The sequence below is a fragment of the Thermobia domestica genome, chromosome 14, assembly GCF_964235325.1.
Source record: "Thermobia domestica chromosome 14, izTheDome1.hap1.1, whole genome shotgun sequence".
In the NCBI taxonomy this organism is placed as follows: Eukaryota; Metazoa; Arthropoda; class Insecta; order Zygentoma; family Lepismatidae; genus Thermobia; species Thermobia domestica.
The window spans coordinates 6,212,647-6,227,420 of NC_137467.1; the positions used below are offsets into that span (position 1 = coordinate 6,212,647).

General features: G+C 44.0%; 1 protein-coding gene across 1 annotated transcript in view; it reads left to right on the plus strand.

Annotated features, from left to right (window-relative positions):
• Positions 1 to 9,619: 9,619 nt before the first annotated feature.
• Positions 9,620 to 14,774, plus strand: part of LOC145670560 (lipase 3-like) — a 37,639-nt gene continuing 32,484 nt past the window's right edge. Inside the window, exons 1-2 of the mRNA XM_081739365.1 lie at positions 9,620 to 9,695; positions 14,154 to 14,300. Coding sequence (XP_081595491.1) covers positions 14,196 to 14,300 — 105 coding nt within the window. The 5' untranslated portion in view covers positions 9,620 to 9,695; positions 14,154 to 14,195. The remainder of the gene's footprint in view (positions 9,696 to 14,153; positions 14,301 to 14,774) is intronic.

A 14,774-nucleotide genomic window follows, 5' to 3' on the forward strand; every position in this document is an offset into this window, starting at 1 on the left:
CTGGAGGTGCAAGACCAAGACCAAAGATTCCAGTGCAAGACCAAGACCAAGACTGGAGGTGCAAGACCAAGACCAAAGATTCCAGTGCAAGACCAAGACCAAGACTGGAGGTGCAAGACCAAGACCAAAGATTCCAGTGCAAGACCAAGACCAAGACTGGAGGTGCAAGACCAAGACCAAAGATTCCAGTGCAAGACCAAGACCAAGACTGGAGGTGCAAGACCAAGACCAAAGATTCCAGTGCAAGACCAAGACCAAGACTGGAGGTGCAAGACCAAGACCAAAGATTCCAGTGCAAGACCAAGACCAAGACTGGAGGTGCAAGACCAAGACCAAAGATTCCAGTGCAAGACCAAGACCAAGACTGGAGGTGCAAGACCAAGACCAAAGATTCCAGTGCAAGACCAAGACCAAGACTGGAGGTGCAAGACCAAGACCAAAGATTCCAGTGCAAGACCAAGACCAAGACTGGAGGTGCAAGACCAAGACCAAAGATTCCAGTGCAAGACCAAGACCAAGACTGGAGGTGCAAGACCAAGACCAAAGATTCCAGTGCAAGACCAAGACCAAGACTGGAGGTGCAAGACCAAGACCAAAGATTCCAGTGCAAGACCAAGACCAAGACTGGAGGTGCAAGACCAAGACCAAAGATTCCAGTGCAAGACCAAGACCAAGACTGGATGTGCAAGACCAAGACCAAAGATTCCAGTGCAAGACCAAGACCAAGACTGGATGTGCAAGACCAAGACCAAAGATTCCAGTGCAAGACCAAGACCAAGACTGGATGTGCAAGACCAAGACCAAAGATTCCAGTGCAAGACCAAGACCAAGACTGGAGGTGCAAGACCAAGACCAAAGATTCCAGTGCAAGACCAAGACCAAGACTGGAGGTGCAAGACCAAGACCAAAGATTCCAGTGCAAGACCAAGACCAAGACTGGAGGTGCAAGACCAAGACCAAAGATTCCAGTGCAAGACCAAGACCAAGACTGGAGGTGCAAGACCAAGACCAAAGATTCCAGTGCAAGACCAAGACCAAGACTGGAGGTGCAAGACCAAGACCAAAGATTCCAGTGCAAGACCAAGACCAAGACTGGAGGTGCAAGACCAAGACCAAAGATTCCAGTGCAAGACCAAGACCAAGACTGGAGGTGCAAGACCAAGACCAAAGATTCCAGTGCAAGACCAAGACCAAGACTGGATGTGCAAGACCAAGACCAAAGATTCCAGTGCAAGACCAAGACCAAGACTGGATGTGCAAGACCAAGACCAAAGATTCCAGTGCAAGACCAAGACCAAGACTGGATGTGCAAGACCAAGACCAAAGATTCCAGTGCAAGACCAAGACCAAGACTGGATGTGCAAGACCAAGACCAAAGATTCCAGTGCAAGACCAAGACCAAGACTGGAGGTGCAAGACCAAGACCAAAGATTCCAGTGCAAGACCAAGACCAAGACTGGAGGTGCAAGACCAAGACCAAAGATTCCAGTGCAAGACCAAGACCAAGACTGGAGGTGCAAGACCAAGACCAAAGATTCCAGTGCAAGACCAAGACCAAGACTGGAGGTGCAAGACCAAGACCAAAGATTCCAGTGCAAGACCAAGACCAAGACTGGAGGTGCAAGACCAAGACCAAAGATTCCAGTGCAAGACCAAGACCAAGACTGGAGGTGCAAGACCAAGACCAAAGATTCCAGTGCAAGACCAAGACCAAGACTGGATGTGCAAGACCAAGACCAAAGATTCCAGTGCAAGACCAAGACCAAGACTGGATGTGCAAGACCAAGACCAAAGATTCCAGTGCAAGACCAAGACCAAGACTGGAGGTGCAAGACCAAGACCAAAGATTCCAGTGCAAGACCAAGACCAAGACTGGAGGTGCAAGACCAAGACCAAAGATTCCAGTGCAAGACCAAGACCAAGACTGGAGGTGCAAGACCAAGACCAAAGATTCCAGTGCAAGACCAAGACCAAGACTGGAGGTGCAAGACCAAGACCAAAGATTCCAGTGCAAGACCAAGACCAAGACTGGAGGTGCAAGACCAAGACCAAAGATTCCAGTGCAAGACCAAGACCAAGACTGGAGGTGCAAGACCAAGACCAAAGATTCCAGTGCAAGACCAAGACCAAGACTGGAGGTGCAAGACCAAGACCAAAGATTCCAGTGCAAGACCAAGACCAAGACTGGAGGTGCAAGACCAAGACCAAAGATTCCAGTGCAAGACCAAGACCAAGACTGGAGGTGCAAGACCAAGACCAAAGATTCCAGTGCAAGACCAAGACCAAGACTGGAGGTGCAAGACCAAGACCAAAGATTCCAGTGCAAGGCCAAGACCAAGACTGGATGTGCAAGACCAAGACCAAAGATTCCAGTGCAAGACCAAGACCAAGACTGGAGGTGCAAGACCAAGACCAAGGGTTCCAGTGCAAGGCCAAGACCAAGACTGGATGTGCAAGACCAAGACCAAAGATTCCAGTGCAAGACCAAGACCAAGACTGGAGGTGCAAGACCAAGACCAAAGATTCCAGTGCAAGACCAAGACCAAGACTGGATGTGCAAGACCAAGACCAAAGATTCCAGTGCAAGACCAAGACCAAGACTGGAGGTGCAAGACCAAGACCAAAGATTCCAGTGCAAGACCAAGACCAAGACTGGAGGTGCAAGACCAAGACCAAAGATTCCAGTGCAAGACCAAGACCAAGACTGGAGGTGCAAGACCAAGACCAAAGATTCCAGTGCAAGACCAAGACCAAGACTGGAGGTGCAAGACCAAGACCAAAGATTCCAGTGCAAGACCAAGACCAAGACTGGAGGTGCAAGACCAAGACCAAAGATTCCAGTGCAAGACCAAGACCAAGACTGGAGGTGCAAGACCAAGACCAAAGATTCCAGTGCAAGACCAAGACCAAGACTGGAGGTGCAAGACCAAGACCAAAGATTCCAGTGCAAGACCAAGACCAAGACTGGAGGTGCAAGACCAAGACCAAAGATTCCAGTGCAAGACCAAGACCAAGACTGGAGGTGCAAGACCAAGACCAAAGATTCCAGTGCAAGACCAAGACCAAGACTGGATGTGCAAGACCAAGACCAAAGATTCCAGTGCAAGACCAAGACCAAGACTGGAGGTGCAAGACCAAGACCAAAGATTCCAGTGCAAGACCAAGACCAAGACTGGAGGTGCAAGACCAAGACCAAAGATTCCAGTGCAAGACCAAGACCAAGACTGGAGGTGCAAGACCAAGACCAAAGATTCCAGTGCAAGACCAAGACCAAGACTGGAGGTGCAAGACCAAGACCAAAGATTCCAGTGCAAGACCAAGACCAAGACTGGAGGTGCAAGACCAAGACCAAAGATTCCAGTGCAAGACCAAGACCAAGACTGGAGGTGCAAGACCAAGACCAAAGATTCCAGTGCAAGACCAAGACCAAGACTGGAGGTGCAAGACCAAGACCAAAGATTCCAGTGCAAGACCAAGACCAAGACTGGAGGTGCAAGACCAAGACCAAAGATTCCAGTGCAAGACCAAGACCAAGACTGGAGGTGCAAGACCAAGACCAAAGATTCCAGTGCAAGACCAAGACCAAGACTGGAGGTGCAAGACCAAGACCAAAGATTCCAGTGCAAGACCAAGACCAAGACTGGATGTGCAAGACCAAGACCAAAGATTCCAGTGCAAGACCAAGACCAAGACTGGATGTGCAAGACCAAGACCAAAGATTCCAGTGCAAGACCAAGACCAAGACTGGAGGTGCAAGACCAAGACCAAAGATTCCAGTGCAAGACCAAGACCAAGACTGGAGGTGCAAGACCAAGACCAAAGATTCCAGTGCAAGACCAAGACCAAGACTGGAGGTGCAAGACCAAGACCAAAGATTCCAGTGCAAGACCAAGACCAAGACTGGAGGTGCAAGACCAAGACCAAAGATTCCAGTGCAAGACCAAGACCAAGACTGGAGGTGCAAGACCAAGACCAAAGATTCCAGTGCAAGACCAAGACCAAGACTGGATGTGCAAGACCAAGACCAAAGATTCCAGTGCAAGACCAAGACCAAGACTGGAGGTGCAAGACCAAGACCAAAGATTCCAGTGCAAGACCAAGACCAAGACTGGAGGTGCAAGACCAAGACCAAAGATTCCAGTGCAAGACCAAGACCAAGACTGGAGGTGCAAGACCAAGACCAAAGATTCCAGTGCAAGACCAAGACCAAGACTGGAGGTGCAAGACCAAGACCAAAGATTCCAGTGCAAGACCAAGACCAAGACTGGATGTGCAAGACCAAGACCAAAGATTCCAGTGCAAGACCAAGACCAAGACTGGATGTGCAAGACCAAGACCAAAGATTCCAGTGCAAGACCAAGACCAAGACTGGAGGTGCAAGACCAAGTCCAAAGATTCCAGTGCAAGACCAAGACCAAGACTGGAGGTGCAAGACCAAGACCAAAGATTCCAGTGCAAGACCAAGACCAAGACTGGAGGTGCAAGACCAAGACCAAAGATTCCAGTGCAAGACCAAGACCAAGACTGGAGGTGCAAGACCAAGACCAAAGATTCCAGTGCAAGACCAAGACCAAGACTGGAGGTGCAAGACCAAGACCAAAGATTCCAGTGCAAGACCAAGACCAAGACTGGAGGTGCAAGACCAAGACCAAAGATTCCAGTGCAAGACCAAGACCAAGACTGGATGTGCAAGACCAAGACCAAAGATTCCAGTGCAAGACCAAGACCAAGACTGGATGTGCAAGACCAAGACCAAAGATTCCAGTGCAAGACCAAGACCAAGACTGGATGTGCAAGACCAAGACCAAAGATTCCAGTGCAAGACCAAGACCAAAGATTCCAGTGCAAGACCAAGACCAAGACTGGAGGTGCAAGACCAAGACCAAAGATTCCAGTGCAAGACCAAGACCAAGACTGGAGGTGCAAGACCAAGACCAAGGGTTCCAGTGCAAGGCCAAGACCAAGACTGGATGTGCAAGACCAAGACCAAAGATTCCAGTGCAAGACCAAGACCAAGACTGGAGGTGCAAGACCAAGACCAAAGATTCCAGTGCAAGACCAAGACCAAGACTGGAGGTGCAAGACCAAGACCAAAGATTCCAGTGCAAGACCAAGACCAAGACTGGAGGTGCAAAACCAAGACCAAAGATTCCAGTGCAAGACCAAGACCAAGACTGGAGGTGCAAGACCAAGACCAAAGATTCCAGTGCAAGACCAAGACCAAGACTGGAGGTGCAAGACCAAGACCAAAGATTCCAGTGCAAGACCAAGACCAAGACTGGAGGTGCAAGACCAAGACCAAAGATTCCAGTGCAAGGCCAAGACCAAGACTGGATGTGCAAGACCAAGACCAAAGATTCCAGTGCAAGACCAAGACCAAGACTGGAGGTGCAAGACCAAGACCAAGGGTTCCAGTGCAAGGCCAAGACCAAGACTGGATGTGCAAGACCAAGACCAAAGATTCCAGTGCAAGACCAAGACCAAGACTGGAGGTGCAAGACCAAGACCAAAGATTCCAGTGCAAGACCAAGACCAAGACTGGAGGTGCAAGACCAAGACCAAAGATTCCAGTGCAAGACCAAGACCAAGACTGGAGGTGCAAGACCAAGACCAAAGATTCCAGTGCAAGACCAAGACCAAGACTGGAGGTGCAAGACCAAGACCAAAGATTCCAGTGCAAGACCAAGACCAAGACTGGAGGTGCAAGACCAAGACCAAAGATTCCAGTGCAAGACCAAGACCAAGACTGGAGGTGCAAGACCAAGACCAAAGATTCCAGTGCAAGACCAAGACCAAGACTGGAGGTGCAAGACCAAGACCAAAGATTCCAGTGCAAGACCAAGACCAAGACTGGAGGTGCAAGACCAAGACCAAAGATTCCAGTGCAAGGCCAAGACCAAGACTGGATGTGCAAGACCAAGACCAAAGATTCCAGTGCAAGACCAAGACCAAGACTGGAGGTGCAAGACCAAGACCAAGACCAAGGGTTCCAGTGCAAGGCCAAGACCAAGACTGGATGTGCAAGACCAAGACCAAAGATTCCAGTGCAAGACCAAGACCAAGACTGGAGGTGCAAGACCAAGACCAAGACCAAGGGTTCCAGTGCAAGGCTAAGACCAAGACTGGATGTGCAAGACCAAGACCAAAGATTCCAGTGCAAGACCAAGACCAAGACTGGATGTGCAAGACCAAGACCAAAAATTCCAGTGCAAGACCAAGACCAAAGATTCCATTGCAAGACCAAGACCAAGACTGGAGGTGCAAGACCAAGACCAAAGATTCCAGTGCAAGACCAAGACCAAGACTGGAGGTGCAAGACCAAGACCAAAGATTCCAGTGCAAGACCAAGACCAAGACTGGAGGTGCAAGACCAAGACCAAGACCAAGGGTTCCAGTGCAAGGCCAAGACCAAGACTGGATGTGCAAGACCAAGACCAAAGATTCCAGTGCAAGACCAAGACCAAGACTGGAGGTGCAAGACCAAGACCAAAGATTCCAGTGCAAGACCAAGACCAAGACTGGAGGTGCAAGACCAAGACCAAAGATTCCAGTGCAAGACCAAGACCAAGACTGGAGGTGCAAGACCAAGACCAAGACCAAGGGTTCCAGTGCAAGGCCAAGACCAAGACTGGATGTGCAAGACCAAGACCAAAGATTCCAGTGCAAGACCAAGACCAAGACTGGATGTGCAAGACCAAGACCAAAGATTCCAGTGCAAGACCAAGACCAAGACTGGATGTGCAAGACCAAGACCAAAGATTCCAGTGCAAGACCAAGACCAAGACTGGAGGTGCAAGACCAAGACCAAAGATTCCAGTGCAAGACCAAGACCAAGACTGGATGTGCAAGACCAAGACCAAAGATTCCAGTGCAAGACCAAGACCAAGACTGGAGGTGCAAGACCAAGACCAAAGATTCCAGTGCAAGACCAAGACCAAGACTGGATGTGCAAGACCAAGACCAAAGATTCCAGTGCAAGACCAAGGCCAAGACTGGAGGTGCAAGACCAAGACCAAAGATTCCAGTGCAAGACCAAGACCAAGACTGGATGTGCAAGACCAAGACCAAAGATTCCAGTGCAAGACCAAGACCAAGACTGGATGTGCAAGACCAAGACCAAAGATTCCAGTGCAAGACCAAGACCAAGACTGGATGTGCAAGACCAAGACCAAAGATTCCAGTGCAAGACCAAGACCAAGACTGGATGTGCAAGACCAAGACCAAAGATTCCAGTGCAAGACCAAGACCAAGACTGGATGTGCAAGACCAAGACCAAAGATTCCAGTGCAAGACCAAGACCAAGACTGGATGTGCAAGACCAAGACCAAAGATTCCAGTGCAAGACCAAGACCAAGACTGGATGTGCAAGACCAAGACCAAAGATTCCAGTGCAAGACCAAGACCAAGACTGGATGTGCAAGACCAAGACCAAAGATTCCAGTGCAAGACCAAGACCAAGACTGGAGGTGCAAGACCAAGACCAAAGATTCCAGTGCAAGACCAAGACCAAGACTGGAGGTGCAAGACCAAGACCAAAGATTCCAGTGCAAGACCAAGACCAAGACTGGAGGTGCAAGACCAAGACCAAAGATTCCAGTGCAAGACCAAGACCAAGACTGGAGGTGCAAGACCAAGACCAAGACCAAGACAACCCGGGTCTTGGTTTTGGTCTCGCATTTGCTCATCACTAATTACTCTCAATCTCTCTCTCTCTCTCTCTCTCTCTCTCTCTCTCTGTGTGTGTGTGTGTGTGTATCTGTGTGGTACCACATAACAAAAGATGCAGGTAAACAGAACTACAAGGAAATGAACTATCTGGTCTAGGATAGGGAAAAATGAAAAGCTGTGTGAAAGCGAGCGGCAGAATGGTGACCAAAGAAGACGAAAACATCGAAAACAGTTTGATTCACATAATTTTATGATACCGTTCATATAACTCCGAAGCATATAATTATTTCACGCGCTACCCTAGCCACCTGTCTTTAAGTTGCTCACAAGGAAGCAGGTGAGGTTAGATTTACACCGAAGTTACACCACCCGAGTGTGAAGTAAAGTCACGTGGTATTATCATGGGGGAAAGGTGGAATAAACTGAGCCATGCGGGGCTTCTAACCCCCTTTGCTCGCTGAGCTATATTCCGTAGCGTAAGTAAATTACTTTCTTTATGAATAAAGTCAAGGAAAGCAATGCCTAACTTTTCCCCCTCGTGGTGCCTCTGGCACCTCCCCTTCTCTAACTACTCACTACCCCCTATAACCCCTCGCTTCGCGAGGGCCCCACTTCTTATTCTCCTGTTGGTTTATAACGTCATTGTTTACAAGGGGTATAAGAAATATCTAAGTAAATGGTGGGGAAAAGCACAACTCATGTACAGTATTATATGTTACGTAAAGCACAAATGAGTATTATTTTCATCTTATTATTAATGATAAAAGTGTTAGGAATATTTAAAAGAACTTTAAAAAAAACTTTCGTTGGGCTGGGTTTGAACACACGCCAAGAGCGAATGTCATTACCAGTCCCCTCGCTAGCATGCTCGGCTGTAAGGCCCGACTCCTTTCACATTTGATATGTGCTATATAGGCTATATGCTACTTGGTGAGAAACGGATAACTCCAACCAATCAGAACCGAGTATTTAGCTCCTATGGCTAGGTTCGAGCGTGATTAAAATGTGTGCTACTCGGAGTTAAATTTTCTCGAGCCAAATCTAGCTAAATCTCACTCTTACACTCGAGAACAGTTGACTGGCCTCATTTTCAGGAAGTCACTAGACACGTTTCCAAGATAAAATTTATCATTAAATACATCGGAGTAAATTCCCGGGGATGAGGGGGACATGTCGCACCCAATCTTGAAATTAAGAGGACTGCTCCCCAATAATCCAATTTGAAATGTGTTTTTAGGGGAGAAATGTGATGATTTATGCCCGACTACCACAAAGAAAAGTGAGATGAAATTGATGTCCCCCCAGAATAAGCCTCAAATCTGCCCATCTCCTAATGTTGAAGATAACTCTACTTCTCTGATCCTCCACAGCATTGTTTTTTCAGCTTCATAAATATTTTAAATCGCTTAAAAATTATTGGCGGAATCGTCTTACCCCAATATTGAAAACAGATTTGCTCCGCTGATTAAATATTCAATTACTATGTATCGCTTTTGGCTTTACGTTACACATTACTTTCAGCAGCGATCTTTAATGTTAAGTAATTTTGTTTGTATTCTATATTTAGATTAAGATTATCATATCAAAGATTAAAATAATTGTTAACCCAAATGCTGAAAAAGATAAAACAACATGTAATGACCGCGTTATTATTATTTTGCTGATCTACAAACGCTTGCACTTGCCGAAAAAAAAATGTTTTCGAGAAATAAGTCAATGGTCTTAGATATAGTAAACGTGATTTTTTTTCTTATAGTTGTCGGAAATTTTACATACAAAGCACATATACTATAAGTGGTTTGAATCACGTTGTAATTACTTCAACAAAATCAAAGCTTTCATCTGTTTATAATACAAAAACTTCATAAACATTTTAAGATAGATTATCTGCATCAAATGACATCATATCATTTAAGTGTTGTTTTGTTGGTCACATATTTCTTATTTGCAGCTTAAAGCTTCGTATAAAAGGCATTCTATACATTATTTTCTTCCGATCGAATGAACTGTCCACGTCTGATCTGAAGGTAAGAAATATTGTCGCAAAAATCTTCCAATTAATTTCATAAAACCAACGTTTTTCCTTGCTTTAAGTATCAGCAATTGAAATTGCACCAAGGTCGAACTCTTAATATAGAGCTGAATTATGATAATTTAGTGATAAGCAAACTCTACAAACCAGGCAAACTTTATATAAATGTCAAAAAAAGGCAGATATTTGTTTGGTAAATTTATCTGTATCGTGAGAACACTATACAGGGTGTCTCAAAAGTAGGTATACAGTACCATACTGACCAATTCATTGGATTTTATATCATTTCTTATTGTTATCCATCAGCAGACAGTTTCTTTATCATTTGTTCTTAATGTATTTTTACTTATATCTTAAGCTCGGAAGAGCCGAAACAAATAAAGCGATAAACTAGAATGTTATACTTGATCAATGCTGGGGTGTATACCTACTTTTAGGCTACCCTGTTGCACAGGGAACATCGTAGTCTTGTGGGTAGAGCGTTGGATTCAAGTCCGAGTGGTCTCGGTTTCAATTCTCGGCTGGTACGTCCACCCAGGGTCGTGAGGCAAACTGGGGAGTCAAGTGACGGCCACTAAGCCTAGAAAGCTCCCTATATGCTGGTTAGCGATAAGGCGACGCTGTGTGCTGATCACGTGTTCGTCGGTAGACTGAACCAGGGGCGGATCCAGGGGGGCGATCGGGGCGATCGCCCCCCTAGAAGAGGAAACTTTTTATTTTATATATAACTAAAATATATAGTTTATTTTTGACGCTCTTAAAAGTAGCTCTAAGTAGGAGTATTACAACCCACCGCCCCCCAGAAGTCCGTCCTGGATCCGCCCCTGGGCTGAACATAATTTTACCAGTAGCTAACAGATGGCGTGGAGCGGCTCAGGCCCACAAATCGGACCGTTACGCCAAGTGCCTTGGTTTGGTTTGATTTGATCACCAAACCGTCGATGTCGAACTACTAGTAGGTCACAGGACATTTTAAGGCGTAAATCGCGTTAACGCTCCGGTTGACTAACCTTGAGCTGACGCTAACGACAGGGGGCGCTGACGACAACAACTGCTTGTTTCTGCCGTGCAACTGTCATTGTCACTGTCAGCCTCATCTCACTGTTGATTGTATACGTGTGGGGTTGTGCACGTTATGTTTTTCGTGTGTATTTTAGACATTTGCTAAACGTTATGTTTTTCGTGTATATATTAGACATTTGCTAAATTGGATAATTTGATTTCATATTTACCTGAAATGTAAGTAAGTTTATAGACAATAAATGTAAGATTTAAAAAAAAATTGTCAATTCTTTTAGTTGGTAGCTCAGAGTAGGATTTAAAAACGATACAGTAGTTCAGAAGCGTCATAAGTTTGCCGACCACTGGTCTAGGCGATGCTCTCACACTAGGTATAAAACTCGGGACCTCATGCACCAGAACGAAAGCACACACTTCACTAGACTTTTATTTAAATTTAATTACTGAAACATACTTTAGTTAATAATTTAACTCTTTCATACAAGAAGAATCTATATGTATTTGTACAATTCAGTTATAAATAAAATCTGTTGTATTTATACACAATGTGTGTACTAAATGTCAAGACTGACAACACTGTAAGATAACCACTGGAGCCACCAAGCGGTTATTGTTTGTAGCTTTTAGTACCGAGTGTGTTATGCATTGCGTGAAGAATTCACGAATTTGTGTTCCGAGTTTTGTGAGTTACAGTGATTTCAGTGATTTTTTTATTATTATCGTCATGGATAGTAAAGTAGAGCAGAGAGTGGGCATCAAGTTTTGTATAAAATTTGTCAAAATAGTCCGGAGACCGTGGCAAGGGCGCCGATCCTGGGAAGATCGAGGGGGCCCGGGCCCCCCAAAGCTCATGTGGACTCCCGCATTTTTTTTATGAATATACAATATTTGGCATAATTTGAATTCAATTTGTCTTAAAATCCTCATATATGCCTTCTACATCTGAATGCCCCCCTCCCCCAAATTTACAGAGAAATCGGCGGCCTTGAACCGTGGATATGATTCAAACAGCTTACAACAATGATCTTTCTCGACCGAACATTTTTGTGTGGCATCATCGTTTTTGTGATGGTCGGCGGGTGGTCACGGACGACCTTAGATCTGGCCGTCCAGTAACCATTCGAAATGACGAAAATGTTGAAAAAGTGCGGGAAAAGCTGCCTAAAAATCGTCGCCAGTCCCTCGGGATGATTGCGGAGGATTTGCACATTGGTAAGAATACTGTTCGGAAGATTGTGGAACAAGATCAACAGAAGAGGAAGATTTGTGCCCCACAGTCAAACAAAACAAAAAGAAGACCGGGTATCGTAATGTCATAAGTGGGTCTAACTGGCTGAAGATGATTTATTGATTTTATGACATATAACACAACAGGCACAGCCCGAATTACAGTGTTACGTAGTATATACGTTATACAAATTATATAGGTTAATAAAATTATTGGAAATAATTACATTTGTCTTACAGAATTAATAGACTTCTTAAAACTACTTACATACATTGCCAGTACATCGGAGGTGGAAATTTTCTTTAACAAATCTGTGGTAGGTAGCACTAACTCTCCATATAGGAGCAGGCCCGTATCCAGAGGGGGTCTAGGGGGGCCACCCCCCCCCTTAAATTTTACTGGCCTCCTCTAAAATTTTCACGGTAGGTTTGTAAATGAACTATAATATGCGATGAACTAATATTTTTGGATCGGGCCCACCCTTAACATCCACCGGGCCCCCCTATATTTTCGGGCCGGCTACGGGCCTGTATAGGAGATCTGCTTAAGACGTTTGTTTTCGCTGTCATACAAAAAAAAAATGTATTTTTCGAAGCAATGAGCAATTTAGTGAATGGTACTTGGATACATATTTGTTCGTTAAGATCAGATGATCCAGAATATTTTAAGAAAATCATAACTGGTTATGAATCACTCTTCCACGTTGAAAGGACAATATTTTGACTCAATTTTGGACATCCTAAGGACTGTGACGAAGAAACTCAACACTATCCGACAAGAGGACTTCCAGAAAGGAATCCAGCAACTATACAGCCGTACAATTGGCTGCATACAACAAGGAGAGTCATATATTGAAAATTAGCAGCCAATCAAGATAATTCTCTCCTGCATTATTTTCTGATAATGCCAGTTTTAAAATTTAGTAGACACACTGTGTATAAATTAAGGTATAAACTATCCATTAAATAACAAAACATGTAATTAACTATTAGATAATTTAAAGCTTACGTAGTCTATTATGAGATGCGATTGAAAATGTCTATTATGAGATGTGAAAAATCGCATGTTCCAACTAGCTGTTAGAATGTCTTTTTATTTATTTATTTAACAATCACCAGATACAGCTCAGAGGCCATATTATACTGGATATCTAACAACAATAACAATGAAAAGGATTTGGAGCGGTATCGGCCAGAACTTATTTAGTAGATACGTCTCGATATTTGACTGGTAGGACTAAAGAAAACCCTGGAAAACCACAGTCAGGATGGTCGGCAACGGGAATCGAACCCACGATCTCCAGAATGCCAAGTCAACGCTCTACCACTTGAACTACTTAGCTCAGTTTATTATTATTATTATTATTATTATTATTATTATTATTATTATTATTATTATTATTGAATAACTTTCTATGCATTAATTGTTAGCAATTATTATAATGACTAAATTATTTTCAGGAAAGTGCATTAGGTGTATAAAAGATTACAATGAGAAATATCAAGTTTTTCGTCCTAATTCATCTTCAAGAATAAATGCGTAAATTGTTGCATTGATAGGAATGAGTTGAGGTGAAAAAAACCTATTATCAACAAATATGAGTAAACAGATAAGAAGTTTAAAGTGTAAACAATCTGTTACATTCAAGAGTGAAGAGCAAAGAGTAAACAATCTGTTACATTCAAGAGTGAAGAAAAGAGTAAACAATCTGTTACATTCAAGAGTGAAGACTAAAGAGTAAACAATCTGTTATTTTCATGTGCCTTAAGGTGAAAACAGTATATAATACGAGGGCTGATCGGAAAGTAAGGTTACAAAGTCTGCAAGTGAAACGTGTACGTATTACTTCATACAAGAATGCATCCAACAGATAGTACTAGGATATTTTTCGACGTGGTCTCCATACAACTAACTGATCGTACTCCTTCGCGAGACCAGTTTTCCAAACAAGTCGCCATTTGTGTTTACCTACAACTAGCGCCGCAAGTGGCGGATGGCTGAAACTCTCCACAGTTGCCAACTCCATGTCTTAAATTTACCGCACACACCTCATTTCTCTGTAACAAACCAAACTTCAGAAATATCGGCCTTGTAATCTTAGTATCTGATCCTTATACTCGAAAAAATGTGCTCGTAGGTATACATACATATGAACAATTTTCGAGAACAAATCATAAAGTTACCTGTACTTTGGTTTTGTTTCAGATTTAGTCACTTCCTGCGTGAGTCATTCATCTATATGTCATCATGAAGGGACTTTTAAAAGCTGTTCTTTGCTTTCTCTTGTTCAACCAAACATTGGGTTTTGTAGCAAGACCAAAGGATGAAGTTCCTGACGAAGAAAAGACTACGGTAAGTATTTTGAACACATTCCAGATACATTTTGAACACTCTTAGGCCAATTCTTGTCAACAAAGTTAAAAGGCATTCTAGACATTTTTTGTTCACTGATGAAACTTCAGAACATTGTTAGAAATGAACGAAAGTCGTTTCTTAAAAATGTCCAAATCATGTTGAAACATTGATTTATTTTCCACAATGTGTCGAAGCGTTAGTGCCAAAGAGGAGCTGCCAAGGACATAAGACATAGACCATCGATGACTGAAAGAAAGTTATATGTTCCGAGAGTAACCTTTCTCCTCGTTTCGAGGAATAGTCTAGCTTTATGTATTGGAGGCTTATGTTCCCCAAAGAAGCTTATGTTCCCCACTGCCTACCTCTCATTCTTAAACATAACAGAGATTTAGTACTTGCGTGGGCTAGTGAATTGCATGCTATTTTATTGGTGTTATTACTACTCTCAAAGCTCGAATTAGTGCCAATGAT